We start from the raw sequence: 27,955 nt of genomic DNA on the forward strand, positions 1-27,955 counted from the left end.
GCAAAGAAACACTCAGAGGAAAAATTTTTTAAACGAAATAAAGAGAGGAAGGAAGACGGCCGAGACCAGGGCAGCTACATGAACACATTTTTATTGCAATAGCTCTATCGAAAGCAAAAAAGTTTTGATAAATATAAACACTATGCCGATGCTCAAATCGCCTCCGTGTACCCCCTCCGACCCCCCTTTTCTCTCTGCGAGGAAATAAAAGAGACAAGGAGAAAAGGAAGTTAAAAAAAAATAATGGGCGAGGGGGCGGGGCACCTGCCAGGCACCAATCATAACATGAAAAAAAAAGCAACAACTCAAGTTTTCCTTATTTACACAAGGAGGATTCCCACCAGTTCTCTCTTTCTCTCTAAATTTTAAGCTCTCTTCACACACACACACACACCCCCGTCTCTTTCGCATACAGGACGCTGAAAAATAATGCACGTACGAAGGATACACACCTCCACAGTATTGTTTTTGAACTCTTTCCTGTAAAGCTAATGAACAACAGCATTCAACTTGGAAAAAATAAAATAAGAACACAGGTAGCGGGGGTGAGAGTGGGATTTTTCCTGACCCACGCCTTCGTCTTCTTAGTTCGCCACTGACAGCATTTTCAATTGTTATAACTGTACTACACAGCAGCAAAAAAACCCCCAAAAGAACTGTGATATAGTTACAAAAAAATAAACATTAGGCAGGTTGTAACCAATTTCTTTATACAAATAACTGCAAAAAATGCCTATGTACTCTTAACAAAAAACAAAAAACCTCTATCCTTGTGTCGCTTTGTATTCAGAGAAGCCTCTCCAACGAGACAAAACAACCAGGAATAAGATGAATTCTTCCCTCTGTAAACTAGAATATAAAATCAATCAAAGGATTAGAGGAAAAACAGAAGTTTGCATAATGATGCCGTACCCTAAGTCTTCTCTGTCAGGATTATATATATAGATATATATGTATAATGTAGGTCTTATTTCTTTCTTAATTCTCCACCCTAAACATGAAAACAGGACAGTTTTGAGGTTGAATTGTTGCCAAAATAAACACAGATTCTGTGTGAATGAATTCAGTTATAACAAAGAAATAAACAGGATCAAATCTGACGTTTACAATTTTCAAATAAATTATGTGGGGGAAAGAAAAAAAAACTAGCGCTACCATTTAGCATGAAAACCCCAAAAGCAACACATTGCTGTAGCAAAGTACACAAAAAAGAAAAATAAACAACCAAAAAGGAAAAAAAAAAATTCTCATTTGTCTCAACGGGCCACTGATTTAACTCTTTGTTCACTCAAAAAGAGAAGATGGGGTGGGGAGGTCGGGGTGCGAAGAAAATCGCTTAAATTCACATAAGACACGTCACGTTTAAAAAAGAAAAAAAAATAATATCTGAAGAGCATTTTGTGGATTTTCGTATGTGATCTGCTGTGGAGCGACCGTGCTCATTTTCAGGGGTCTGTCATCATCATTGCACGAGTCTGAAAACAGAGCCGGGGGTGGTGGGAAAACCGTGGCCACGGTTTTTTAAATGTTTGTGCTAATCGAGACACGTTTGCTAATTGCAGGATGTTGGGAAGTTGAATCCTCCTGATTCTATGCTATGAAGGATCCTTGCAGACTGTGGAAGACTCGCTTCATCTTTGGCCACTTCTATCTGCGTGTAAATGGAAACGTAGCATAGCAGAAAGAGCGTGTTAAAGTGGACCTCTGTCTCGTTTGTACTGAACACCGACAAACTTCCAAATATTGAGATCAGTGCAAGCTTCACACGGCTCGGAACGCTCCGTTGCAAACCAGCGTCTCTAGTCTTGGGTCTGTGTGATGTCACTGAGTAGAGAAACCCAATACAGCCATCTCAGACCAGAAGCCCTATCCAGTTGCTCACGATGGGCAGCCAATCACAGAAAAGCTAGTTGTGTCAGACAGTGGATAAAATTAGGGGCTCCACCAAGGCTTGTTATTTTGATCTGTGAATCATGCTAAGCTACTCTAATAGACTAAAAGATATGCAGCCAGAAAGTAGCAGAAACAGGCTTGAAGTAGGAGAGATGTAATGCTGCTTTACACCAGCTGTACCAACTGATCCAGACCTATCGCCTAATAAGTTTACATTTAATGAAACACGTTTTTCTGTGTTGATCCCTGTTTGCAAAGAAATCATTTAAAATTCGTTGATATTTTCGCACACCCCTATTACCTTAAATTATTTTAAACACTGATATCCATTCAGAATTTCACTGCATTTAAATAGATGAGAGGAAAAGTAAGTTTAACCACAACTCCTTCAGTGAAGATCAACTAGAATGCATTAAAAAAAAAAAATGATATTAGTGACGACTACAACAAGGCTTAAGAAACAAAACCCTTCAGAACTTCAGTGAACAAAGCAAGCAGCTTTTTTATGGGAGCAGACCTGCACAGGTTTTTATCTTTGAGAAGAAGCTTCCACAGTCTGCATGGTCAAACGGCTACAAGTCAGCATCAGGTATCAGGACAATGAGAGCAAATTGGAGCAAAGATTATTCAGTTAAACTTGTCGAGGCTGCTTTCAAAACCAAAGTCAAACACGCCTTCCCTCGCTCCTGGCTCTGCTTGGATAACAGTGATGACGCATCGTTAAACAAGCAAATTCCAAAACATCAGGAAAGGTGGGATAACAAAAAAGAAAAGAAAAAAATCATAAGAAGAAAAAACAAAACAAAATCAGGATGATTGCATTAAATACTGAAAGAAATCATTGAAATTCTGTGGACCAGTCTAGCTGTCAGTCTTTGAGTTTAAGCACATCGTGGGAGAGCAGCGCGACTATAAATGCTAAATACGCGCGTATTAGTGTGTGAAGGTGCCAAAACAAAAAGAGGAGGCAATTTGTGCGCCACTATAAGTGTGTGTGGGTTGGGGTGTCACAGGGCAAGTATGTCCAGTGCGCTGCACCTGGGGCTGGAGCTCCGGTTACTGGAAACCTCTTTACGTCACGCGGAGCCGCTGACGAACACCCCGGCATTCATATGTGCGAGAAAAATCCCGCACGTCATCAAGAGCCGCTCACAAAGGGCCGAAACGGAGACGCGCAGGAGGTACCCTCGACTAAAAAGGGCTGCATGACTCCTCTGTGCCTGTATGCAATATGAGGGAATGTGTGTGGAGGGGGGCACATGACCGAGATATGCGTCTTATTGACGTACGGGTTTGCGTGTGTATGTACATGCCACTGCTCAAAGTACAGTAAATGGTTCACTTGCATTTCGTGTGTGTGTGTGTGCGCATTATTCCTGTGTTTGCATCTCAGTGTGTCAATACTGTACTTTGTGCTTTTTACCTTTCACAGCGTTTGTCTGCGTTTGCTTTGGCGCCACTCTCCCTCGCTAATCTGAACTGTGCTACGGACCGCATGAGGTAAAACTGAATGAAACAAACAAACACCAACTACTTGGATCTACTCAACAGTTATTTGTGCAGAAAACTGAGGAAGATGAACCAAGTGAAACAGCAGGGCGGGGAAGAAAAAAAACAAACAAACAAAAACAACAAACCCGTTTTTTTGTTGTCGTTTTGTTTTTTTCAGCCGGGCATTATGTGGTTCAATCAGATTTTCAGCCGAAAATCTGATTGAACCACATAATCAGATTTTCTTGCTGAGAGTTCATTAACAACACCCAGATATCTGTGAAGGCAGCTGGTTAGCTTAGCTTAGCATAAAGACCCGAAAAAAGTAGCAGACCTATCCACATAGATAAAGCCTGTGTTTAAACCGATTATATATTCTTTAAGGAACAGTCATGACATAATGGCCTAAAGCTGCTTTAACAATTTGGTTTAATGTGTCAAAGTTGATCTGTTATGCTTTCTCTTATTCTCTGTCACATATGCACACAGTTATGAGGACGAATGCTTATTTTAAATGGAACAAGGTTTCTATCCTGTGTGTATGCAGCTCTTTGAAAGTCAAAAGCTCAGGCTTCAGACTGCTCCAAACGCCTGGTTTCAGACACTTTTTTCCTACTTTTGGCTCTCCATGATGCCATGGAAACCAGACAAAAGCCCCACTTAATTGCTTCTTAAACTTATTAGAGGGGCACCCAATCAGAAGTTACTTAAATCAAACTAAAATGGCTTTTTTCTACTTTTAGCTCTCTTTGATGTCACAAAGAGAAGACATCTTTTATACAGTCATTTCAGGCACAGGAGTCCCGTCTATCTGCTGAAGGGCATCAATCAGGAGAAAGTTGGTTTAAAGGGAGCTAAAATGGGTTGTTTCAAACAGGATGATGTAATAAGGATTATTGCTAAGTGGCTCTAGTAGAATCCAATTAACCAAAACACTGAAACAGAAATTAGCATAACAGGCCCACTTTAACAAGATAGCATGTACTGTTGTATCTCTGTATCTTTATTTATGGCCTTGCTCATATTAACAATACTTTTATATTTTTAGGTGTATTTTTTTTTGCCTTTTAGTGATATACATTTCCATTTTTGTGCAAGTAGAACAAAAGAACTGCTATTTTAGTGACTTTCTATGCTCTGTAGTGCAATATTTAAACACCTAGCCAGCATTAAATGGATAGAAATTGGGTTTAAAATTTAAAGTTTGAGCAGAACACAATTTCTTTTAACTGGACTTTGTGTAAAATTACTTTTGAACACCTTTTGGCTCCTGTTCTGACTTTCTATGCTACTCTTTGCTAACCGACTGCTAGCTGTAGCTTCACTTTTAAGATTATCAAACTTCTAATGAGTGGATTGTAAATGACACCGAAAACTTTGCAGTGTTCGACCAGTGGCCATAACAATTCCCCGCCCTGCTGAGTACCATCAGTCAGAAGAACAAACAAAGTGAAATGTACCGAAACATTTGTACCTGCATTAACATATAAATAATCAGCACTATATAACATGAGGAGTAATGCTTTAAGGTTGCATTGGTACTCTGACAAACCCACACTGGCGCAGTACTGCAGCTGATTTTAGCCCTTTAGAGCAGGCCCGCTCAGGCAATGGGTGCTAACGTGTCGCTGAGGCGCAAGCGCCCTGCTACATGATGATCCAAAGGGTGCCGGTACTGCGTCGTACCTGGGATCAAACGCGATACTCGTACAATGCCACTCTGAAACTGAAACGGGCCCAGCCGCGAGCTTGTACCATTAAAGGGGGTTAAGGAATTAAAAAAATAAACACTTTATCCAATATGTAATAACTATACGGCATTCAGGATGGATTACACAAGGGGTTAAAGAAATTAGAATAATAATAGTAATAATAATAATAAATGATGACTATTTAAATTCAAATCAACATAAAAAAAAATCCAAGTCTGTGCCGTAATGCCTTTGAATTTCATTTTCCCTTTTTTCTTTTTTAATACTATATGGAGAAGCAGAACCATCTGATAAAAAGGCTCTGTGCAGATGCAAGGACGCCCCTCAGCCAAAGTTCACCCTCTGTTTGTTGAATAAGTACGAGCCCAACTGTCTCTGAGAGGGGGCGGGGAAGCAGCGCACGCTGGCAGCGTCGGTCAAGAGAGGGAGGATTATTTGTTAATTTAAAAAAAAATAAAAAAGAAGACGAAGAAAAAGAAAAGGGACGATATGCATATAAAACAGAGGAAAAACAAAAAATGAAAAACACTTTTTTTAAAAACTGCAAGCGGTTTTTTGTGTTTGTTTTTGACATTTTGTCTGCGATCAGAAGGGAGCAGCTTCTCAGTCTCAGTGAAGGTCAGAGGGCACTGGCGTTGGAGGCCAAAGGTCACAGGCTGAGTCAAGTGCCGCGAGCAGAGAGATGAGGATGAAGAGGAGGGCGGGGCTGCGGCGTGCGATGAACCTCCGTCGCTCAGTCTGAGACACAGAGAGAGGGGGGGAAAAAAAAAGCGCGTTAGTGAAAACATGAAGACAAACACAAAAACAACAAACTAGCGACAACATGACACTGACCACAGGCAGCCAAATACAAAAAAGAACAATCTGTTTGGGAGTTTGGGAAGAATGTATTTTTTTTTCCTTTTCAAAAAATCAAGACAAAAACCAACAGCTTCAAGAATTTACATGAAGCTATCATCAGCCTCCAAGTGAACAAATAGGTTGAGATTACGCGTCGTTAAAGGCATAAACCTGTGAGGTGTGGAGTGTCAGTAAGACACAACAACACAGGTTTACTTAAGAATGGGCACCGGGGTAACTAGTTAGGTCAGGAAAACATGACAGTATCAGTGCCAGATACTTGTAATTGGTATTAATTCATATATTTTTTACTTATTATTTGACTGACTTGTTCCTTCTTCTTATAGTAAAGGTTTTCTTGTGTGCGGGAGCAGCTGAACAACAAGAGGAACGACTTTCCTTTCTGTCTCTACACAACTGAAAGTAAGCTCCACCTAGAAGAGGCAAAAGGACGTTTGCTGTAATTATTAATTGTAACTTTCTCCTCTCTAAGTATCTAATATGCAAAATACTTTGTGACTTTTCAGCTGCCTCTCCATGGAGGACTGAATTGCAGGTTGGAGCCCTCAGCGAGTTTGGGATAGCTCCACATAAACAAGTTCTAGACCTGCAGCTCGCAGAGGATCCAGAGCAGAATGAGAAGCTGCTGTGCAGAAGAGGTACGTCCCGTGGACCGCCACAACAGCAGCCTGCCCGGCAAATCAGCCCATAAGAAAACACTAGACTTTCAAAACAAGAGCCAGGGTGGTTTTCCCTGCCATACTTTGGCAACTGTTAAATTCCCTGGCTATACTTCCCGAGTAAAAGTTTATTGTGTGAGGAAATGCTGTCATATATTGAAGTGAGTATCTCTGGATGTGGAACTTTTGTTTAACCTTGTAGTGTTGACACACGTGCTGCCGCGACCAAATCACATGACCGCTGGCTCGCGAATAAATTCCGTTTTTTAAATTGTGTTGACAGGCTGAGTAAAGACAAGTAAAACCAGAGTTATGATAAACAATTTTAAAATGCCAGCTGTAAGCCCTGTGATGTGTCCTGTGTGTACACAAAGTTTAGAAATGTACATCTTGTATTTGCATTTTAAATGATAAAAGTGATTCGTTAAAAATGTTTGTGGTAAAATCAGCCAGTTGCACACTTGACTCCAGACGGTTAAGCAAAAGACAGGAAGCACTTAAAAAAAAAAAAAAAAAAAAAACTTTAACGCGTCACAAGCATTTTCACTGCTGTTTGTACAAACAAAAAAAGCAAGCTGGAAAATGAGAACAATTATAATGAGACCACTGGCTAATAGAAAAACTATTACACATTATCACAGCACACACACAGAAACAGGAATGTGTGTGGTTCACTGATTGGAAGGGGGGGCTGTCGATATGATCTTTTTGGACATTTTGAAGGCTTGTGGTGCCAATTTTGACTGGAACCAGACCCTGTCTGGCTTTGGGCTCAGCCCCCCCAAACATTTCTCCAAATCCTGAAAAGGTGGGGGTTCTGGTGGCTTCTGAGGGGTCGTGCGCTGGAAGACACTGCAGGGGTTGCAAAAACACTCGACCCTCTTCTGCCAGCTCAGGAATGGTTATCACCATGCTTAGAGGTTGCCCAACAGTTTGGTAATCTTAAAAAGGGCACGATTAATGACACAAGCCGCAGGTTTACAATCACAGAAGAAGAAAGTAGAACTACAGCAGTTGCACAGTCACAGATCACCGCCTGAGAGAAGCAGCACAGATGTGAGACATCTCTGTCGGAGGAGGGGGGGGGGCTTGGCTTGAACTCCTCGTTGTATAATAAAATCTGTTTGTCTGGTAATAAGTGTGCGTGGCCGGTGAACTTTGGATTCTGCTCGCTGCCAGCAAACACACACACACACACGCTCACACACACACACTCGCTCACAAATAAAAATGTTTGTTTCCTGCCCTGCTATCATTGCTGGGTCGGGCTGTCAGGTCGGTTGTTGTGGTGCGGCCCAGCGGCCCCGAATGACCCGTGGCGATGGCCGCCGTCCAGCTGGGTTATTCCACTGAGAGCGAGCCTTTGTCTGACACAACAATGTGAGCAGCATGCCACAATACAGATGCTTTGACAGGGGGCACTGCTGGAATGCTGCCCCTCTGTTTGCTAGCCATGGGGAGGGAGGGAGGGATGGACTGATGGAAAGGCAGGGATACACGGATAAGAAGAGAAGAAACAACAACCTGATGCAACCAAATTACAACCAAAAAAACAAAAGGTGTAGCACACCCTGGAATTCTGCTATGAACAAGGCCGTCTTTAAGCTCCCTGAAAAGCCTTCGGCTGATCTAAAACACTGCAGTGAGAGAACTGACAGGACTTTTTCTTAACTGGCGCCTGTTAGATCCAGAATCAAATTTAAAATCCTCCTCCTTACACACCAAGTCCTCAATGATCAGGCCCCTTCATATCTGATATATATTTTAGTATCAAATTACCCTAACAGAGCACTTTGCTCTCAGACTGCAGGCTTACTTACTCTCACATTTCTAAACATACAATGGCAGGCAGAGCCAGCTTTCAACAGGAGTGGGTCGGGTTGAGAGGTGGGCAGGTTCGATACAGCATAGTATTGTGATATTTTGCTCTATTGTAGCAATACAGGGACACTAAATTTTCATATTCTATTAAAAAAAAAATGTAAATATTCTGGGAATACTACGAACAAGAGGGCTTATCTCATGCACAAGTCGAGAGGACTCCACTTAACTGGCTGTATTCCTGGAGAACAGGAAGGTTTGCTGAGAACACATGTAATAGTCAAATGTGAATTTACTGCAACAACTGTGACAAATCATCAAAAATCACACTAATTCAAACAGACTGCATGCAACTGCCAGCTCGACCCTGTTGAGACTGAAGTTGTTGAAACTGTCTGATGGTGACATTTATGGCAGGTTTTAGTGATGGTGTAGGTATCCTCCACAATCTCACTTTGCGACTCTAACTTTGAAAAAAGGTGATAAATCAAAATATACAATATGTTATTACAATACTCAACATGTTGCAAAACATTCAAGGCCGCAAAAAAATTGTATCGTGAGTCAAGCATTGTAATAACATCGTATGGTGAGGTGTCTGGTGATTCCTGCCTCTCTCCTATGGAACCAGCTCCTACATTAGACTGGGAGACCGTCTATTTTTAAGACTAAATTAAAAACTTGCCTTTTGATTAAGCGTATAGCTGCCCCTCTCTGAGCCTGGTTGTGCATGGGGTTGTCATGTATTTGCTCATAAGGGTGTCACCTGATTGTTGGGGTTATCGCTCCAATATCGGAGGGTTTTAAACATCTTTGCCAAATAACACCTTAGTCACAAAAGCCTAAAGAACAGCTGACAGCTGCCTGGCAGCCACTGGTTGTGTGTATATTATGCAACCAGTTGGTGTGTGGTTGCTGGAGGTTGCCAACATTAAACTCGTCACAAAGAGGTGCTGCCTGAAAACCTGCCTGTAGTTTATATGGAAGACTTTTGTGCAACATTTGCAAACTACTCTCCAAGCAGTGATAAACTACAGCTCAGAGAGTTAATATTTTTGTAGACAAGCTAGTGTCTTTAGTGTAAACCACAGGCGACTGTGGCAATCTGCTAGCGATCAAAGCAGTCAGAAAGAGTTTTTTTGTATAGCACCCGTCTGTGTGACTGATTTCGCCTAGTGACAGCAGCCTCCAAAAATATGTGTCACATTTTTAGTAATCATATAAGCACTGTGGGTCTTTCAAAATCCTTTGTCCGAATGAATAGCTAACACCAAGGCAACGAACAACACGTAGTGGATAGTTTAGAATAAAGATAAAACTGAATATTTAAAATAAGTTTGGTTATTTGGTGTTAGAAGTTGTACAGGTGAGATGCCGTTTCCAGTGTTTGCATAGGTACAAACCGTGTTCAAGAGTCCTACGGTAATTAATAGTATCCTGCCAGCACTCACCGGAACAGCTTCTTCCCCACAGCTGTCAGACTCCTGAACTCTGCCTCCTGACATCTGACCCACGTTAAACTCATGGACTGAACATACACACACCCACAATGGACAACCGTACCCTCAAACACACAATAATAACATGGACTGAACACCACTCACAACCACTAGCACTTTATATAGCCTCTGTAGAAACTATCTACACCCTCACTTATCTTAACTGCACTACTGTATAGCTCTGTGTAAATAATCATTCTGTACATTCGATAATCTTTAACCCTACAACTGTTTACAACTTGCATAGTTCCCATTTCTGTATAGCTGTATATCTCAGATTCTGTAAAGTTATTTATTTCATATTCTGTATAGTTTTTCATATTTATAGCCTGTACATAGCTTGTACTCACTACAGCCTGTATATACTTATAGTTATAGAATATTCACAACATACTTCATACCGTGTACATTATAACATACCATAATAGACCCATTTCTGTAATATACTCACATATCTATATTATTGCTAATGTATATTGTAATATATCTATATCATGGCTAAAGCACTTCTGGATGGATGCAAACTGCATTTCGTTGCCCTGTACCTGTGCATGTGCAATGACAATAAAGTTGAATTCTATTCTATTCTCTCCATTGAATGACTAATACTCACAAATATTTCCTTTATTGAACTGCTGATTGTTTCATTCCTTCCTGAAATTCTTAACATTTTGAAACCTGTGAGTTCTGACTGCTTCTCATTTGTGTTTGTAGCAAATGTGCGTTCAAATTGTCCAGGAATTAGAGGAGTATAATCAGAGATGATTTTTTTTTTTTTTTTTTTTTTTTTAAACAAAGAAAAAAAAATAGCATGCATGGAGAGATGAGGAAAACAAGCTTCAGCCACCATTGGTGAACAGCACAGTTATGTGGATTTGTATCTTTTCTTTTAACTTTCTGAATCATTATACTTAACACTACATACAACAAGCTTTGGCAATACTGTACTTAATTATGGTCAACGCAAGGCTGAATCTGAATGTGGGTGTGTGTGAGAGCAAGAGACAGACAGAGAGAGAAAGTCTGAGGTCTCTGGGTTTCTCTGCAGTCCAGGCGTGGACTTTGATCAAAACAACACTCTTAGGACACGAGCCCAACTGACCCGAGCTGACCTTGCTTAAACACACACATACACACACGTACCCACACTTTCGGGGCAAAATCAGGTCATAAAAACACCTGCATTAGCTAACAGATTGTTGTGTTGTTGCAACACACGCAGGTGCTCAGATCCGCCGCCCTCTGTCTCGTTCCCTCTGCCCTCGCTGACCCTCAGCTCGTGTCTCTCTCTGTCCCCAAACCCCATTCACCCAGCTGGGACAAGAGATGAAAGGCATCATGGGAGTGAACAGCCAGCGTAACGTGTTGACCTGACATGGGCTTGCGCGACAGCTGGACCGGCGGCCTTTCAAGTGCAGATCGAGGAACGAAAAGACGCACTTCACTTCACTTTTGTGTGTCCAGTTTGGTTCTTGTTCTGTTCTTTTCCCCCGTCTCTACCCCCACCCTTACCACAGCAGCTGCACGGAAGACAAAGAAGAGCTGTACTTGAGGCAAATATCAGCATCAACAATGCAAACGGTCAAACTGTAAGGGGTCATCCTGTTCTACAGTGTGCCCATCGATCAGACTTTACTAACCCTCGATGTCCGCAACTTGGTCCAACTGCGATAAAGGACATTTTCACATAAAAGTGCAACTGTGACACAGGGCCAACAATAGGAAGTATGAAAGGATATATCTTCTTAGTTTGAAAAGTCAAGCCAACGCAAAAGCGACTTAAAACTGTATTTTATTTTGGCCACTAGACTAAAAAGACTATAGAGGTCAACAGCTAGATTCCAGGAGTAGAAACCACCTTCATATTTTCCATAGAGATGTGGATTATAAGCCATAATGCTGAAACCATCTAAAGCAGACTGGCTGTGAGCTACGACAGACTTTATGAACTTAACTTGTTCCTACTAGAACTACTAGTGAGACCTGCTCCGATGTTTTAGTTTGGAGAAAGGATGCAGAGCTGAAGGTGCTCAGATTTTCCTTGGGAGTCACCAGGATGGACGGGATTAGAAATGAGTACATGAGTGGGACAGCTGGAGAGGTGAGGTTGAGACAGTTTGGGCTTGTACAGAGGACGGATGGTAGACATATTGGCCAAAGGATGTTGAAGAAAGAGGAAGAGCTCAGATGAGGTAGTGAAGGAGGACGTGACACTGTGATGACCCCTAAAGGGAGCATCTGAAAGAAGAAAGACTCTACCCACAATCCTAACTTGAGAGCGTAACGCCTCTGGTTAAGGTCGCCGTTTCTGTGGAAATGTTTAAACCTGTGCTTATCAGGTCATTTCGTGAATGCAAAACTTCAGAAACCACAAGAGTGGCATCTGCAGTCAGAAAAAAAGCACTGTAGCATTTCTACACTACAAAATGTATACAAATTTATTATTATACAGCGCTATCATTAACCATATAAATGCGAAGATGGCTGGAAGTCGTTAGCTGTGGTATTTGGGGTTTGCAGTACTTTGCCTGCCCGCCTCAGTGGTTCACCTCTCACTATTGAGATCTGTAAGCCTATGGGATAATAGCTCTCAATGGCCCTCACTCTGCGACCTCAGTAAATATTTCAGTGATGAGTTTATGGGCTTATTTGCTAGTTTAAGGTCATATTTAACAAAACCTGAAGCTCATTTTTTTAAATTACCGTCAAAATTCAAAAAGAATCAGAAAGAAGAACAAACCGGGACATGCTCATCAGCACATGCCAATCACAAGTCATTACCGAATGAGTGTGTGGTTTTGCAGTCAGACCCCGCCCCTCATTCAACACATCCAGTTTCCAAACACCAAGATGGCAATGTTGAAAACTAGAGGCTTCATAACAGGACATTACTAAACAGATGGATGATCACATCAGACAGACAAACCCATTCAAAGACAAACTAGACCGAAAATTGTTGTCCGTCTAACTCAATAATAAAACTAAAATGTCCTTCGCATTATCTAAAACTCTTAAAGTCGCTTTTAAGCTTTCAGTAAACTTTGAACTAAACAGAATGAATGTAAAACAAACTTTGACGCACTCGGGGTTCCTCTTAAATGCACGTTTGCGCACACATTCAGACTTTGACTAATAAAGCTATCTAACCTCACATTCCAGCCAGTCCAAGGGTATTCCAGTAAAATCATGCTTTATCACTACCGTGTGTCTGCAGGAGGCGGTGAAGTAGACAAAAACACTGCAAAGACAGAAGAGAAAACTGCAGCTTTTCTCTAAGTGCGAGAGCCTCAGGAACCCCGATGATTAAAGTCTGAGACCACCTACGAAATCTATGTGCAGGCCCAGTTAAAGACTCACGATGTTTAGGTCCATTTATTACTGACGAGACACATTTCCACTTGAGTAAGCACTGCAGCTCGTTGGTCTTGTGAAGCTTAATTACTGCCTGCGACTTTATTTATACTGCATGATTCACAACTTCATTAATAATCGCCACTTTATAAATAATTTTAACCTACCCCCCCCCCACCAAAAAAAAAACAAAAAAACCCCCCAAAAAAACCCAGTTTCCAGCTTTGACGAGTTGCAACAGCTGCTTGCAGCATGCAAAACATAGGAACAAAACCGAAGTAGACAAGATGGAAATAACATTTGATTAGGCTTCTGTCAAGCTGTGCTGCAGCTTTCATTAAAGACAGATTTGAAAATGTTCTCAATTAACTGTTTCTCAGATGTGCAAAAATATTTTCTTGAAGCCAAATGTCGAAAAGATATTCTCCTTCATGTCACATAAGATAGAAGCATATTTCAGATGCTAATTCAAGAGCACATTTGGATTGTGTTTTGCTTAGAAAATGGCTAGTAACCATTTTTCTCTGTAGGGACCAAACAAAGAGCTGTTCTAAACTGATATTTAAAGCTCCGAGAACCACGTCTTTCAAATCTTCAATGTTGTGAAGTTAATTTATTAATTTCCACTCCCTATATTTATTCCTGAACTCTACTGGAGTAGCTTTTTGTGTTTACAAGTTCAAAATAATCCTTTTTTCTCTTTTATTGCAGGCTTTGGGTTTATCCACTGTTTGAAATGAGTAATTTTAGCTCGCTTTCCCCTGATTGGTGTTCAGAGGTCTGACCAGCAGACAGGTGCTCTCATAATGTGTCTTTGTCTCTAGATGCCACAGTCACCTGTAGTTGCATGGAAAAAGCCAACTTGTCTGCAAACACTCTGCAACTACTTGCTAAGTGGTAGGTAATCTGAAGAATGTGACACAAACCAGAAACTGAGGCCTTTTGCCTTCAAAGTAAAAGCTGCGGCTTTTGAAAGTTGTTGGCTTCAGCAGTAGCGCACAACTTTTACTGTGGAGATGAACGTTCCCCGTTCTGCATGACACGTTGTCATGCTTCACTGCCGCTCGACAAGCTCGAGCTGGTAAGTGTTTGCAGACAAGTTAGCATCTTCCATGGTAACCTGCTAGTGACCAAAGTGTTCACAAGAAAATCTCAAAGTCTTTTCTTTGGGGAAAAATCATTTCGTCAATACTTGGAACAGAACAAACTTTCTGGGATTTTCTGACCTGGATGATTGAGGATGCATCCAGACATCTGCAGGGAGCTTTCTGGTGCAGGTCAGTTTCACCCAGCAACCACTCCCCAACTATTCAGAGACCAGTCTCTTCACCTGTATTGCTCAGTCCTGAGATGACACCCTTGCTCTCACTGACATCATAAAGAGCCAAGATTTTGACTCATAGCTGAACTTGTACTGATAGAAAATTATAAGTAGGGCCTGTGTGATTACTTGAAATTTTATTTAAATTACAACTTGGCTTTCAACAACTATTAAAACAGGCCAGCTGAGATAAGATTTTGGTTTGCAAAAATGATGACCTTGTTCTGTCTTTCATCCCCACCTCCATTAAGAGCCTAAATTCATCACACACCAGGTTCTCTAGCTCAGTTCACATATCTCTCTCTTTCTTGTTAACTTTCAGGTGATTTACTATTGAATTTCATTTTTACCTAAACTCTCATAACATTTGCTAAAACCCCATATTTAAAGACTTTATTGATCAATGGGAGCTCTCCAAGCAGTCATTTGCCCAAAGTTTGAGGTCCACTTCCCTGTTTCTCAACAACACTGCCAGCTTTATGTTCCCAAGCCTCTTAATGCAGGCCACCCATGCTCAAAGCACATCTATCATGTCAGTCCTGTGAATTACGGAGCTCATCAAACGGCACACGTTATTTTAAGGTTATTTATTTGCCGAATGTATACTAAAACAGGCATAAAGAGCAAAGAGTCCAGCCTCAGGGGGCTCTCAGAGAGCCACAAATACTTTCCTATGACAGTCACAATGGCAGCTTAAAATCAAAATTGCCTTGTGTGCACGCCTGATGGCTAATAATTCTAACATCTGTGGGAATACATGTCTGGCCATTTAGGATGCAGAGAGACCTCTGCCTGCAACACACAGTAAAAGAGAAGTTGGGGGGGTCCTGTTACGAGCAGAGCCTCATACCGGCCCATAAATTCATGTCAGTCTGGAAATAGACCTGTAAATATAGAAGGGCACAGTCGTGGAGGTGGGAACGAGAGAGGAAAAGGGCATCTTACTCTCCCTTTCCGTCCGATAACTCTGCCTCGCACTCTGTCCAGCCCTTTACCACCTCATCGGCACTTGGCTGGGAGGCGAGAGCAAGGAGAAGGAGAAAAGGGCAGCTTCCCACTGCTGTCACAGACATCTAAAAGTCACTTCTGACAGGTTTAAGGGCACATCTCTCTCTCCTGACCCAACTTTCACAGCATTTAAAGATTTGAATATGATGCATATCAGAAAAAAAATGATATATATAAAAATTTAAAGAAATTTAAGACCGATTAAAACCCAATTTCCCTCGGGGATGAATAAAGTATTATCAATCAATCAAACAACTAAAACTTCCTCAGGGTTAGAGACAGCTTGGTTTAGTTTCTATGGTCTGTCTGAGGTTCTCGTTGCACAATAATAAATCGATGTTGGCTTTTAATGTAGGCTGGCATGTCTAAACTGCCCGAGGTGGAACTAAAGTGCAGGCAGGTGTACGTGAGTTTACGCGTAAGGTTTTAGAGGGGTCAGCGGTTATGACATACCTACAGCTTAGAGTTAACACAGACGCATAAATCCCCAGTAATACTGCTGCTCAGTTTTGGCGGAAAAATCATAACCACAAAATCTTGATTATTTAACCCTTTTTTCAGTAACAAAAGCCTTGCTGTTACTGAACGCAGGTGCCTGTTGTTGTTTTTTTACCTTTTCCCTTTGAAAACAGAGCAATGAAGCCACCAACCAGCTACTGTTTCCCACCATAGGGAGGACCTGGGGCTGTACTACGAAGAAAACTGAACATATCCTTTTTCATACCATCTTTTTCCTGATCGGGCTAAAATAAAGCTGCATTCAAATTCAGAAAAGTGAATGCGACTTCGAGCAAGTACAGGAGAAACAACTGCTGGTGACAGGAAGTAGACAGGCGAGCCCAGGTGAGCAATTGAAGAATGAGAGTACTGATGAGGGTGAAGAACACTGTTGACTGACATATGACTTCATAGTAAATACATTAGAGGGTTGCCCAAGCAACTGGAGCCTGGAAGAAAGCGACACGCAGCTTTACCCCAACATCAGCAGTCAGCGTCAATAAATCAATCAAGGCTTCAATCTAGGCTAGCAGTTCGTCTACATGAAGCGGGGAGGTGCTGGTGATATATGACCGATCGGAAACATTGAGCATTGGGCAGCTGATTTTACAAAGCAAGAAAAGAAAACTATGTTCGAAAAATGTGAATAGTGGCTAAAGTAAGAGGACTCTTATAGTGTATGCACTCCAATAGCTTTGGTCAGTAAAGCCCCAATCACCAAGGCCTAGAACCAGTCAGCAATCCCCAGGCGACCACCAGTTGCTAGGTACAGATGTGGACTCCCTAACACCAACACCAAGTAAATGAACATTTGAGTTTTAGATGTTCAGCAGTTGTTTGAGGTTGCAAGGGTTTGGGGCTTGAATTGATGAGGTCGTTGACCAATCAGTTGGCCTATGTGAGTGGGCTTTAGGCTGGAAGTTATAATAAAGTGTTGCCAATTTGAAGGAAGGAAGGAAAGCCAGTCAAAATGCACCTCTATCAATAAGACATAGGAGAATCTGATGGATTACAGCTGTTATTTGATTACATTAACCTCTTAAGCCCCAACGGGGTTTCTTTTTTCTTTTTTTTTTTGTGTCCCCAACGGGGTTTCTGAGCTTTCTGCTCAAAAATGTAATGCCCAAATTTAATTGATTATTTCTCTGCAATTACAAACTCTGTCCTTACAATCTTGGTATCAAAATAAAGCTAACACTTGTGAGGTTTCATCAGAGGTGTAAATATTGAAGCAGATATTACTGTGTCAAAGTTACTGAGACTGGAACACAGAAAAAGTAAGTAGATTTTATCCTTGCCTAATTTTTTTTCTAATTTTTAGCATATAACCCTTTTAAAAATATGCCTTAGTTCACATTTGATTCCAGAAATTCAGTAACCAACATAAACATCATCTGTGCATCTGTGTTGTACAAAAATGTCCAATTTTGGCACACAACTGGACACCATGCCAGTTGAATTTTTTAGGTATTAAAGAGCAGAAATTAATTTTATTAACAGGCCTAAAAATGCTTTTTTTTTTTTTTTTTTTAAATATATTTTTGAAGAATTAACCACACATTTACATGGTAATGGCCCTTTTCTGCAGTGCGCATGGAGCGTTTAATTGGCCTCTGGCCCTTTAAACTCTGAGGGGCTGTAACTTTGGTTTCTTTTGGTCAATTTGCATGATCGACACCTCTTTTTAATCATTTTAGCCAACAGAATCAAAGTAACGATGCCACGTTCACGTCACTTCAACCAATCAGACGTTGCAATGCCAAAACCCACGTGGGCCCAAATTTGCTGCATGTGGAGTCTGTCCACTCACGTGTCTGTAGGTGGGTCTAAAATGGAGGTTGTTGACTGAAAACGGCTCTGATGCGGCTAGGGAGGCGTGGTAACTACTGATAATCACGTGGCTATCAGCGAAAATAACGGAGGAAATCGGGACGGTAAGCCAATTTCTGTCTTGGCGCATTTGTGCCGCTGTGTGTTTTTGTGGTCTTCTTTTGCGGCTCATTCAGTGAATTTTGGTCTGATCGTGGTGAAACTTGGTGTTTGGAGTCAGTGATAGCCCTGGAAGCTAACCAGCCCATCTTTAGCCGGTTACATGAAGTCTGGAGTCTGGTTCGGTTTCGTTTGTTTAGCGTTCTTCTGCGCATTTACATAACTGCTCGTTTAGTCATGGCTTGTTTTCAATGCTTTTGGTGGTTGTAGAAATGGTTTATATGACATTTTAGCTGAGATTCAGAGGTTTCTGTGGATACCACACATGTCTGGACTTATATTTCTCACCCCGTGTTATAACCGATTAAATGTGATCTCCTCCTTTTTACCCCCAGTACCGGGGACAAAAAAAAAGTGGTTAACATTCAGATGTGCATTAGACAGTTTTAGTGAGAGCAACTAAAGATTAAATCACTACTTTTCTTTATTGATGCTCACCAAGGAAAGAGAAACTTCCTACTGGTCTCTAAAGACCATCCCACTACCTTTTCCTATCAATGGAATAATTTTTTTTTCAAAGATCTGATTGATTGGTGACTGTAGGTGATGAGCAGATTAGGTGTGCATCATTTGTTGCTATGCTGACGTGAGTATAAGGTTAACTACCTTCATTACCGAGAAGGCTCTGTGCTTCAGATCTTGCCTCACCACAGGCCTGTGACAGACAATGAAACCTATATGAAGTTGAGATGCTGCAGAGCCTCTGGTGAACCACTTTTGATTTAAACAAAAAAAAAAAAAAGAAAAAAAGCAGCATATTTGAGTTCCAGCATCGAAAATGCGATGACTTTGGTGCTGCTAAATGTGAATTTGTGGACAAAACAATTAGAGAAAATTATTAACAGATTTCCCAACTTAAGCGTTATTTCCTGCAGATTTTCCTTTACCCCAGCTGATCTAAACACGCCTAATTTGAAATATTTATAGCAACATTTCACAGACGCATGCAAGACTTCCTCACCAGCTGGATAAGAACCCAGCCTGATTCTCCACCTCCTGCTCCTCCTCTGGGTCAAGGATCCAGGTGTGCCTCTATCCGCGCAACACCACAACTGAGGGGAAGCGCATTCCTGAGTGATGATGATGCGCTTCCCCTCAGCCCTGCTGTGTGTCTTGACATGCCGCTGCTGCAATTACACCACCACATCAAAAGCTGCCTGCAATGACTCAGCGCTTACAAGCACACGCGCACCTACCTAGATGCCCAGCACAGACTGTAAACAAGCCAATACACAAGACTGTGTGTCAGGGATTAACATTTCCGATTGTTACCTTGAACTGCATGAACTAACACACACACACACACACACACACACACTATTGATTAATGAACCTGCTGGCAGCAGCTGAAAACACGGCACACACAGACAGACGGACAAACTCAAATAGGACGGGTTTGAGTGTCAGTTGATCTCCCGTGTCGGCGAACACAGATTCAGCAGTGAATAACCACACACACACAACGACGATAAACAAATGAATCAGGCGGCGCTCTCATAGAGTCCTGACTCACGCTCTTAGGAAAAAAAAAAAAAAAAAAAAGAAGAAAAAAAAGGAGGTGATTGTGGGAGGAAGTGGGTGCAAAAAACTGAATTAAAAGAGAAGAGGAAAGAAAAAGGGAGAAAAGGGAGATCCTCATTTACAGACATAGCCTAACTTTGTGCTCTAAGTGTCAAATGTTTTCTCACACAAACTCAACCCATCATCCTGAAATCCCCTGCTAAGCATTCTCATCTAAAACCTTTCTTCTGCGGATGTTCACCTACACCTACTGGAGCTACTTCACAAAGAGCTGTAAATATGGAAAACATAAAGACTTAACGAATATGAGCTGAATCATTACTTAATATTACTGCTAATCAACTTTTAAACAGGATGTCTGAGGACTTCCTTGGTCTACGATGACCTGGATAACTGAGAACCTTCACAGACTTTTAACAGGAACCACAGCAGGAAACAAAGATATTCACAACTGATCTGATCTTGGCTGAAAAGCTGGATCAGGTATCAATGATAATGCAGTTTGATGTTCCACGTTTACTTCACCACACAGCACACCAGTCAACAGCAGCAGAGCTAAAGTAGGTAACAGCAGAGGGTCAGCAGTAATATACCCCAAGCAGCTTTTTAAACCTGTAAATCAGTGACCAAGCTTTGGCTTCTCCCTTTTCTGTTTACTACTTTCACTTATGGTTAGTTACAGACTTTATGAAACATAAATACACAACAAAGCACTATTTTTGGTAGCGCATGCTAGCGGGCCGTCGTTATTACCGTGTTGTTTGGAAAATACGGCACACTTAAATCAATCCTTTGATTTTTCTGAAAATCGACAGAGCCCCTTAAAATCCCGTGTGCCTTATGTATGAATTCTGGTTGTGTTTACTGACCTCGAAACGATTTTATGTACACGGCGCTCAAAAATCTGTCAAATGTTTTAGTACGACTTTGCTAAGCTACGAAGCCGCACCGCTTGATGGATTGTCGGAGCATTACGGCTATCGTAGGCAGGAGCCTCGCGGAGTGATACGTACTGTGCTTCAACATAATATTACCGTATTGTGTGTGTGTATAACCTCTTTAAGTTTTGTGGATATTATACATGGTTATGCTGAGGATATGTCGGCCAGTTTCCACTGGAAATGCCTTTTGGTTAAACTGTCAGCAAGGAATTTGCACTGTTACGTTTTTATATAACTTTAACGCACATAAAAAAAGCTGCTTGTTTAAGTGAAAATACATTGATGGGGTTTTTTTCACTAATAAAGTTGAGGAGTTGAAAAGTATTTTGTCTAGTGTCAATTATATCGTCAGTTATATCGTTATTGCAAATTTTCAAATTACATCGTGATAAATATTTTTGGTCATATCACCCTGCTCTAATATTTATTGTCAAACTGACAGGAATAAAACTGTCAGATTTGTTTTAACCAAAACAGGCAAATGTAAGAGAATAAAAACTGGGAAATTTATGTCAAAAAAGGCAATATTATTAGATGAAATGAGCCAAAAAAAAAAAAAAAAAAAAGGAAAAAAAAGGAAAAAAATACTCAAAAACGACTAATTGAGCAAAAAATGAAGAAAAAAAGAAATTAACTTTAATATTATACCATTATTATTACTATTTATTATTAATATTTACAGGAGGTAATTTTTTTAAATTGACAAGAATAAAACTGTCAAATTTATGTTTAAAAAAAATGAAATTTTATGTAATGAAACTTGCACAATTTCCAAAATGTACATAATAAGATGCAAACTGATTACAAACAGAGGCAAATATATTTACAAAAAGAATGGGAAATTAAAGACAAAAAAAAACCAACAAAAAAAAAAAAAAAAACAACAACAACAACAACAACTTGTAACTATAAGGAAAAAGAAGCCAAATTTACTAAAAATAAATAAATAAATAAATAAAATTAGAAAATACATAAAAAAAAATATCTGAATATCTGGGAAAAAAAAACTTGCAAAAGGTAAGAAAAAAAATTGATGAGGAAACAACTGATTGATTTGATGAGGAAAAAAAAACAAAACTTGAAAATGAACAAGAAAAAGACATTTCTAAAAAGAAATATGAGGAAAAAAAGAAGATAAACTTACAGTTAAACTGACAAGAATAAAACCTTGACATTTATTACCAAAAATAGGCAAATTTTAGAGGATAACACTGGAAACCTTATACCAAAAAAGGGCAATTTTATGAGACAAAACTTTATCCAAGGTTAATAAAATAATAAATAAATCAAAGCTACTACCAAAAAAAAAAAAAAAAAAAAAAAAAAAAAAAAAAAAAAAAACCCATTGTGTGATTTTGCAGACACTTTAAGTTACTTTGGAAAGAAAGTCAGTTACTCCTAGGGTCAATCACTTAAATGAAATGCTAAAAGGTGCTGTGGGTGTTCTTATAACAAACCCATCACTGAGGCAGACAAACTGCAAGCTGATTTTCACTTAAACAAGCTTTGACCTGAGCCAACACCACAGGTCTCTGTGCAGCTGGCTTTAAGACGACCGTGCAGGAACAGCCTGTTTAAATAGAATATAAACAGAATGTTTTTACAGACAATGTTTAACCTCAACTATTAAATTCTACTCAATTTTTAGTGCTTTCTCACATCAAGTAATCTAGTGATTATTTTTCCTGTAATTTTAAACAATCATTTGCCAGGAACATCCCTAGTAAAAACATGTTTCACCGAGTGACTGCCAGCTTACTAGACTATAAAAAAAAGGTATTAAGTGCATTGTGCTGCCACACTGAGTGTTCCTGTTGGCACTGGATTCCTTCGTGTTTAGTATAAATAAAAATAATTTTTCATAGATGTTGAAAAGCTTCTCATGTGACAGCCTTCCAGCAGACAAAAGAGTTTATACACCCACACATTAGTACACTCTGCATACATGCTGACACAAAGAAAACAGCGGCACGTGCACAGACAGGCAGAGACACACACACACACACACACACACACACACACCCACCACCACCAAGCTACAAAGACAGGAAGTCTGAGGCATTTTTGGGGTGATTCAAACCACACTTGACCTCAGATAAACCCTCCGTTCATTCAGCAAGCTAATCGTCTACCAGTGTGTTTGCACACAGCGTGCGCAGACCTCAAGATGAACTGCCTATTGGTGCCACTTCCTGTACGAGCACTGTTATAGCCTAGGCTTCAGCTCCCTGGGCAGATGCCTTCAAAAGACTCAGAGCGTGTGAACGCTGCCTTGTCAAGATCACAGAGACTTGATTCAAAATAGATTCACTGGAGGAGCTGCAAATTGATACAATGCAGCTAATAATAGCATCCAGCACTCAACGGTTATTTTGGATTTCAGTGAGAGGGGGGAAAAAAGAAGATGAAAAAAAATACACTTTTACTCACACATGAAAGATCACTCACAGACACACACACAAAGCCAGACACTGTGTTTTTCCACACACACAGGGCTGGCTGCTACATAAACTCCAGGAAAGAAAGTGAGCATGTGCAGAACAAAAATTAGTATCTATAACACTAACACAAAATCATCACTTATGCTGACTCACCCTTGGTTGTTGCAGTGACGCCGTCTGATTTGGTGAAGTCTATACTGGCGTAGGCTCCGTTCTCTGGCAGAGGCACCGTCCCCCCTGCAGCCGCCACCACCGATGCCGTGCTCCCACTGCTGCTACCTGCTCCCGACGTCACAGCTCCCGTATTACTCCCATCCTCCCTCAGCTCCAAGGCGATGTAGTTGAGGCCGTTTTGATAGCCAACTGACATGTTCCTGCACATTCTGCCGGCTCCGGGCCCCGTGGAAGAGGAGGAGGATGCTGCTGAAGTCCTGGAGGCCGTGCCCGTTTCTGTGGTTCTTGCCGGGGCGTGGTGAGCTGGAGAGTCACCCAGACCCTCCACAGACATCCACACACTGTCAAAAGACGCCGAGCTGGCCCATCTAGACGCCTGTCCCTCCGTTACATAAGATCCGTTGGGGGCCAAGGGGTTAGCAAGGGTGGGGTGTGTGGCCAAGGAGCCAAGACCTCCACTAGGAGGCGTTGAATTAGAGGAAGAGGTGGAGGAGAATGTCTCTGAGCTGTGTCTTCTTCTGCCCTGGGGATCAGCTCGAACCACCTTGGGCTCCATCGGCTGCGTTGGCGTCCTATCTGGGCTCGTCGGGGGCAGGGGGGGAGAAATGGATGAGGAGGTGGTGTGGGGAGGGTGGCCGTAACGCCCCTCTATCACACAGAGATGCTGCAGCATGGCTGTAGGGCTCGTTTGCGTCCCGTCACCTCTGCTGAGGTTAAACGTCATGTCTGTGTAGTCGTCCCCAACTGGCCTCCAGTGACCTCCGACCTGCACTCCAGGGGAGGCCACCGCCCCGGGATTGCTAGCCAGTGGTCGGATATAGCTGGGTGGGTTCCATGGGGCAACTAGGCTCGGTCTGGGTGACTGGTTTTTGCCCAGGCAACCAGAACTATCCTGCTGGTCCGCCCCTACCTCCACACTCATGTAATCCTGAGGAGGGGAGCGACAGTGGTCACCGGATCCCAGGGAAGGCGCTTCGTCTTGGGCAGAGTGAGGGTAGGCGGGTGGCTCTTGCTGGAGAGGGTAGTGATCACCGAACTCTATATTAATATACTCTCCAGGACTGGAAGGCCCTTCAGAGGAGCTGCCAGTGGCAGGGACTGAAGTCAAGGTGCCTGCAGATGCTGTTGAAGGCTCACTAATTCGCAGCGGTCCGTGGAAACTTCTTCGGCCTAAAGGGAGGCGGTTGGGCCTCACAATACGCCTGTCAGCCATTGCTGCAGTCGTATGGTGAGCGCCATAAGGCGGAGGTGGGTGAGAGGGAGTGGAGGTGCTACTACCTCCCCCACCCCTCTTTTCTGGTGTTGACACTGAAGATGTGGCGACTGATGAGTAGACTGGTTTAGCAGGAGAGCTCATAGGAACGTACTCCCCATACTCTTTATCTTTCTCTTCCCTTTCTCTGCTGGGGGCCTTATAGGAGCGAGGGAGAGAGAAATAAGGGCTGTAAGGCTTTGGGGTGTTCTCAGGTGTGCCAGTTGTATAATATCTGCTGCTCCCTTCATTTGTGACCTTGCGCCCCCCACCACTACTGTACGACATGTCCATATATTCCCCATTCTCGGGTCTTTCTGCAATGCTGTCGCTTGCACACGCCCCAATGAGGCTGGAGCTGCTGTGAGGGCTGGGAGAGGCCTGCACTGGGGAAGGGGAGCTGCAACTGCCCCCCGGGAGCATCATCATGTAGCCGTGGGAATCGGTGGAGGATTGGGATTGGAGCTGGGGGTGATGATGGTGGGCTGAGCGTGTAGCTAAAGCTGGACTGTGAAACTGAGGAGAATGGGAGATGTGGTGGGAGTAAGAGCTGGGTTGCATAGGCATGTAGTCAGGGGGAGTGTCCCTCGGCGACACCGCCACGCCACACATCATAGGCATATAGCCGCTGTCTTCCTTGGCGGAGGAGGAGAGGGGAGGGCGCTCGGAACCGGCCTCTGTTCGGGAGAGTGTGGAGGGACGGCTCTGCTGGCTGTGTTCGGAGCAGGAGCTGTAGTCAGAGCGCAGTGAGGAAGAGGAGGACGACGGCCCCCCACGGAGCAGGCCGCTGCCAAATGGCAACACCACATCCGATCCCTCATCCAGTGAGAAGTTAGTCTGTGTCATTTTCTGATAGACTGCCACTCCGGTCGCGCCACCAGTCGGTCTGGTAAAAGAGTGCGTCCTCCTCCTCAGTGATGATGAAGAAAAGCGCTCATCCTCTGTCGTTGACGTGCTCTCATCCCGCGGCGTGTCAGCTCCGCTGTTGTTTCCGGAGCCCGCATTGGTGCCAAAGACCTCCCGGTTCCAGCCCATGGCCATGTAATCATTTAAACAGTTCTCTTCTCTGATTGGTGGGGTGTTGCCAAGAGAGTCTGGTGTGTTGCTCCGCACCCGGAAGTAACGGAAGTCACCTGGGCTGGAGCCGTACTCATCTGACGAGTTGAAGCCACCGTCTGACGGGGAGCCGCATATTGAGGCGCTCGATGGGCGGGTGAGCGTGTCGGAGACGGAGCCGTGGCCGCTGCTGGAGGAGACGCTCACGGGGCTAGTGGTGGAGGGAAAATGGGAGACTGGCAACGAGGCAGAGCGGGCATGATAGGTGGATGTTGCCCCTGGGATAGCTCTGACATAGCGTCCGCTGCCAGTGCTTGTACCAGCGTTTCCTGTGGCGACGCCGCTCCCACTGCTGCCGCCGCCACCGCTGCCCATATCCTGACGACCGTGATGGGCCCTCGCAGTGTTTAGGTGAACCAAACTTCCAGTGGCAGAGCGGAACGGCCGGTTCATTGTGCCCTCGCCCTCACTGGATGTCCGAAAGCGATAGCCACTAGCCATGTTGCTTTTAGTCGACGGCGGCGTCCCAACCACGGACTCTGTCCTCGACCGTCGCTGCAGCCCAGTCTGACTCGGCGGAAGGTTGCCCAGGTGGCGCCGCGTCGTGATAAAAGGCATGTGATTGGAGCCCGACGACTGACTCTTACTCCTCGGCCGAAACTCCGCAAACGCTTTCAGCGCTTTCATCGTTTCCAGGATGGTCTCATGCATGTTCTGGGCCACAACAGAGTCGTCCACCTGCATCCATATCTCCCCAGGCCCGATGGAGGAGGAGCGGCCCACCTCGATGAAAAAGAAGCTTTCCGAATGTCCGCAGCGCCTGATGTTCATCAGCTGCAAGTTGACACAGGGCGTCTCAGAGTTCAACTTAACGAGGTGAATGGTTTTGGTAGAGAGGCATAGCCGGTAAACACCTGTGAGGTTTTTGGTTTGACCCAGTCCTTTGGGTTTTACATTCACCTGCCACACCTCTTTAAACACAGTACCAGGGGTGACCGTACCATATCCATCATCTAAATCATCAGAGTCTAAGTGTCCTTTTTTGCCCTCGCTCATCAGCTCACTGATAGCCACATACCAGTCCTCCTGCTCCTGCTCATTCTCAGCCACAATGGCAAAGTACTCATCCTTGGTGTAAAGGGCAATGAGGTGTTTGTTTTTGGAATCCGCCCTTTTGTTCACGGTGAAGCACTGGTAGAGGTAAATCACTCTTTTGGGAGGAGAAGGGAGGACGGCTCCACCACTGCTGGAGGCGGAGGCGGAGGACGCTGCCGCGGCGGCAGCAGCAGAGCGCAGGCTGTTCCTGAATTTCTTCTCGCTGTCGTAGTACTCCAGGCGGCTGGGGCCGAGGTGGCTGGCAGCCCTCAGCACGAAAAACCTCTTGTGTCCATGCTTTTGCTTTCTTAAATAGCCACACTTTCGTATATCATCCACCACGTCTGAGGTGTTTACGACGTTCACAGCTGCGTATACATGGCTGTTGCCAGCGGCGGGGTCCTCGGCGGTGTGTACCTGGCTGAAAGGCGAGGAGGAGGAGGCGGCGGTGGCTTTCCTGCCCGGAGACTCTGCGATGTTTTCCCCAGAAAGATGCTGCTGCTGCTGCTGACAGTGATGGTGCTGCTGTTGATCCTTTGGCGGCTGGTGGTGGCTAAGGTTGAAGTGGTTTGACGGAGGTAAATGGTGGAAACGAGAGCCTCCTCCTCCACCACCACCACCACCTCCGGCTCCTCCGCCGACATTAATTAACGGGGAAGGGGGTTCCCCGACCGAGCCGTCTCCGTTTGCGGCTGCAGCGGTGGCGGCCGCAGGTTTCGTCCCCACGTCCCTCTGCTGTGTCTCCACCATCAACATCGCTGCCTTGCCTTCCTGATAGTTCGTGAAATTTGCCATCAGAGAACACAATCAAAGGTCACTTTACTAGCAAGCTAATCCGAGCGGACCTAGACCCCATTCTTGTTTTGGGAGACGAGCTCCTGAGTCCGGCTAGGCCAGCTAACTGACTCACAAACACACACACACACACGGCTCAGATTTGCAGCACTCACAAACCGGCTTTGCTGTTCCGTCTGAAGAAAATAGTCCCTTTTGCCCTCTCAGCAGCGAGGCAGGTACTCCAGCGTGAGCTTTGCTTTTTATTTTTTTTTTCACGAAATAAAGCCCACCGCGTGCAACATGACCACGTTCAGCCGTGTTTCTATAATCGGGAGGATCCAGCTAGCTCGGTTAGCACTGCTTTCCCTTCTCCTCTTGTACACATCTCTACGGGCCACAGCACAAACAACACATGACCCCCTGCGTCACCGAGCGAACGGGAGGAACAAAGGGGCAGAGACGGGCTCTGATTGGTCTGTCACTTTGACTGTCAGCCGTTGACAGAAGTCGAAACCAATCAGTGCGTGATATTGGAGCTTTGCGTCAATAACTTTGGCAAATCGCGTAGCGTGGAGTTTACTGAAGTTTTCAAAAT

At 43.3% G+C, this 27,955-nt stretch overlaps 1 protein-coding gene and 1 long non-coding RNA gene across 2 annotated transcripts; both read right to left on the reverse strand.

Annotated features, from left to right (window-relative positions):
- Positions 1 to 75: 75 nt before the first annotated feature.
- LOC120732832 (insulin receptor substrate 2-B) lies at positions 76 to 27,955 on the reverse strand. The gene is made up of 2 exons (XM_040030716.1): positions 23,160 to 27,955; positions 76 to 5,834 (listed from the first exon to the last, which is right to left on the reverse strand). Exons 1-2 carry the CDS (start codon positions 27,376 to 27,378, stop codon positions 5,830 to 5,832), a joined length of 4,224 nt encoding a protein of 1,407 aa, XP_039886650.1. The 5' UTR covers positions 27,379 to 27,955; the 3' UTR covers positions 76 to 5,829.
- On the reverse strand, positions 13,997 to 20,415 carry LOC120732894. The gene is made up of 2 exons (XR_005695707.1): positions 18,467 to 20,415; positions 13,997 to 17,150 (listed from the first exon to the last, which is right to left on the reverse strand). It is a non-coding gene; the product is annotated as an uncharacterized LOC120732894 (long non-coding RNA).

The sequence above is a fragment of the Simochromis diagramma genome, unplaced genomic scaffold, assembly GCF_900408965.1.
Source record: "Simochromis diagramma unplaced genomic scaffold, fSimDia1.1 OVJJ01000382.1, whole genome shotgun sequence".
Taxonomy (NCBI): Eukaryota; Metazoa; Chordata; class Actinopteri; order Cichliformes; family Cichlidae; genus Simochromis; species Simochromis diagramma.

Coding starts and splice junctions, on each gene's coding strand:
- LOC120732832 (XM_040030716.1), bottom strand. CDS start 27,378: ATGGCAAATTTCACGAACTATCAGGAAGGCAAGGCAGCGATGTTGATG.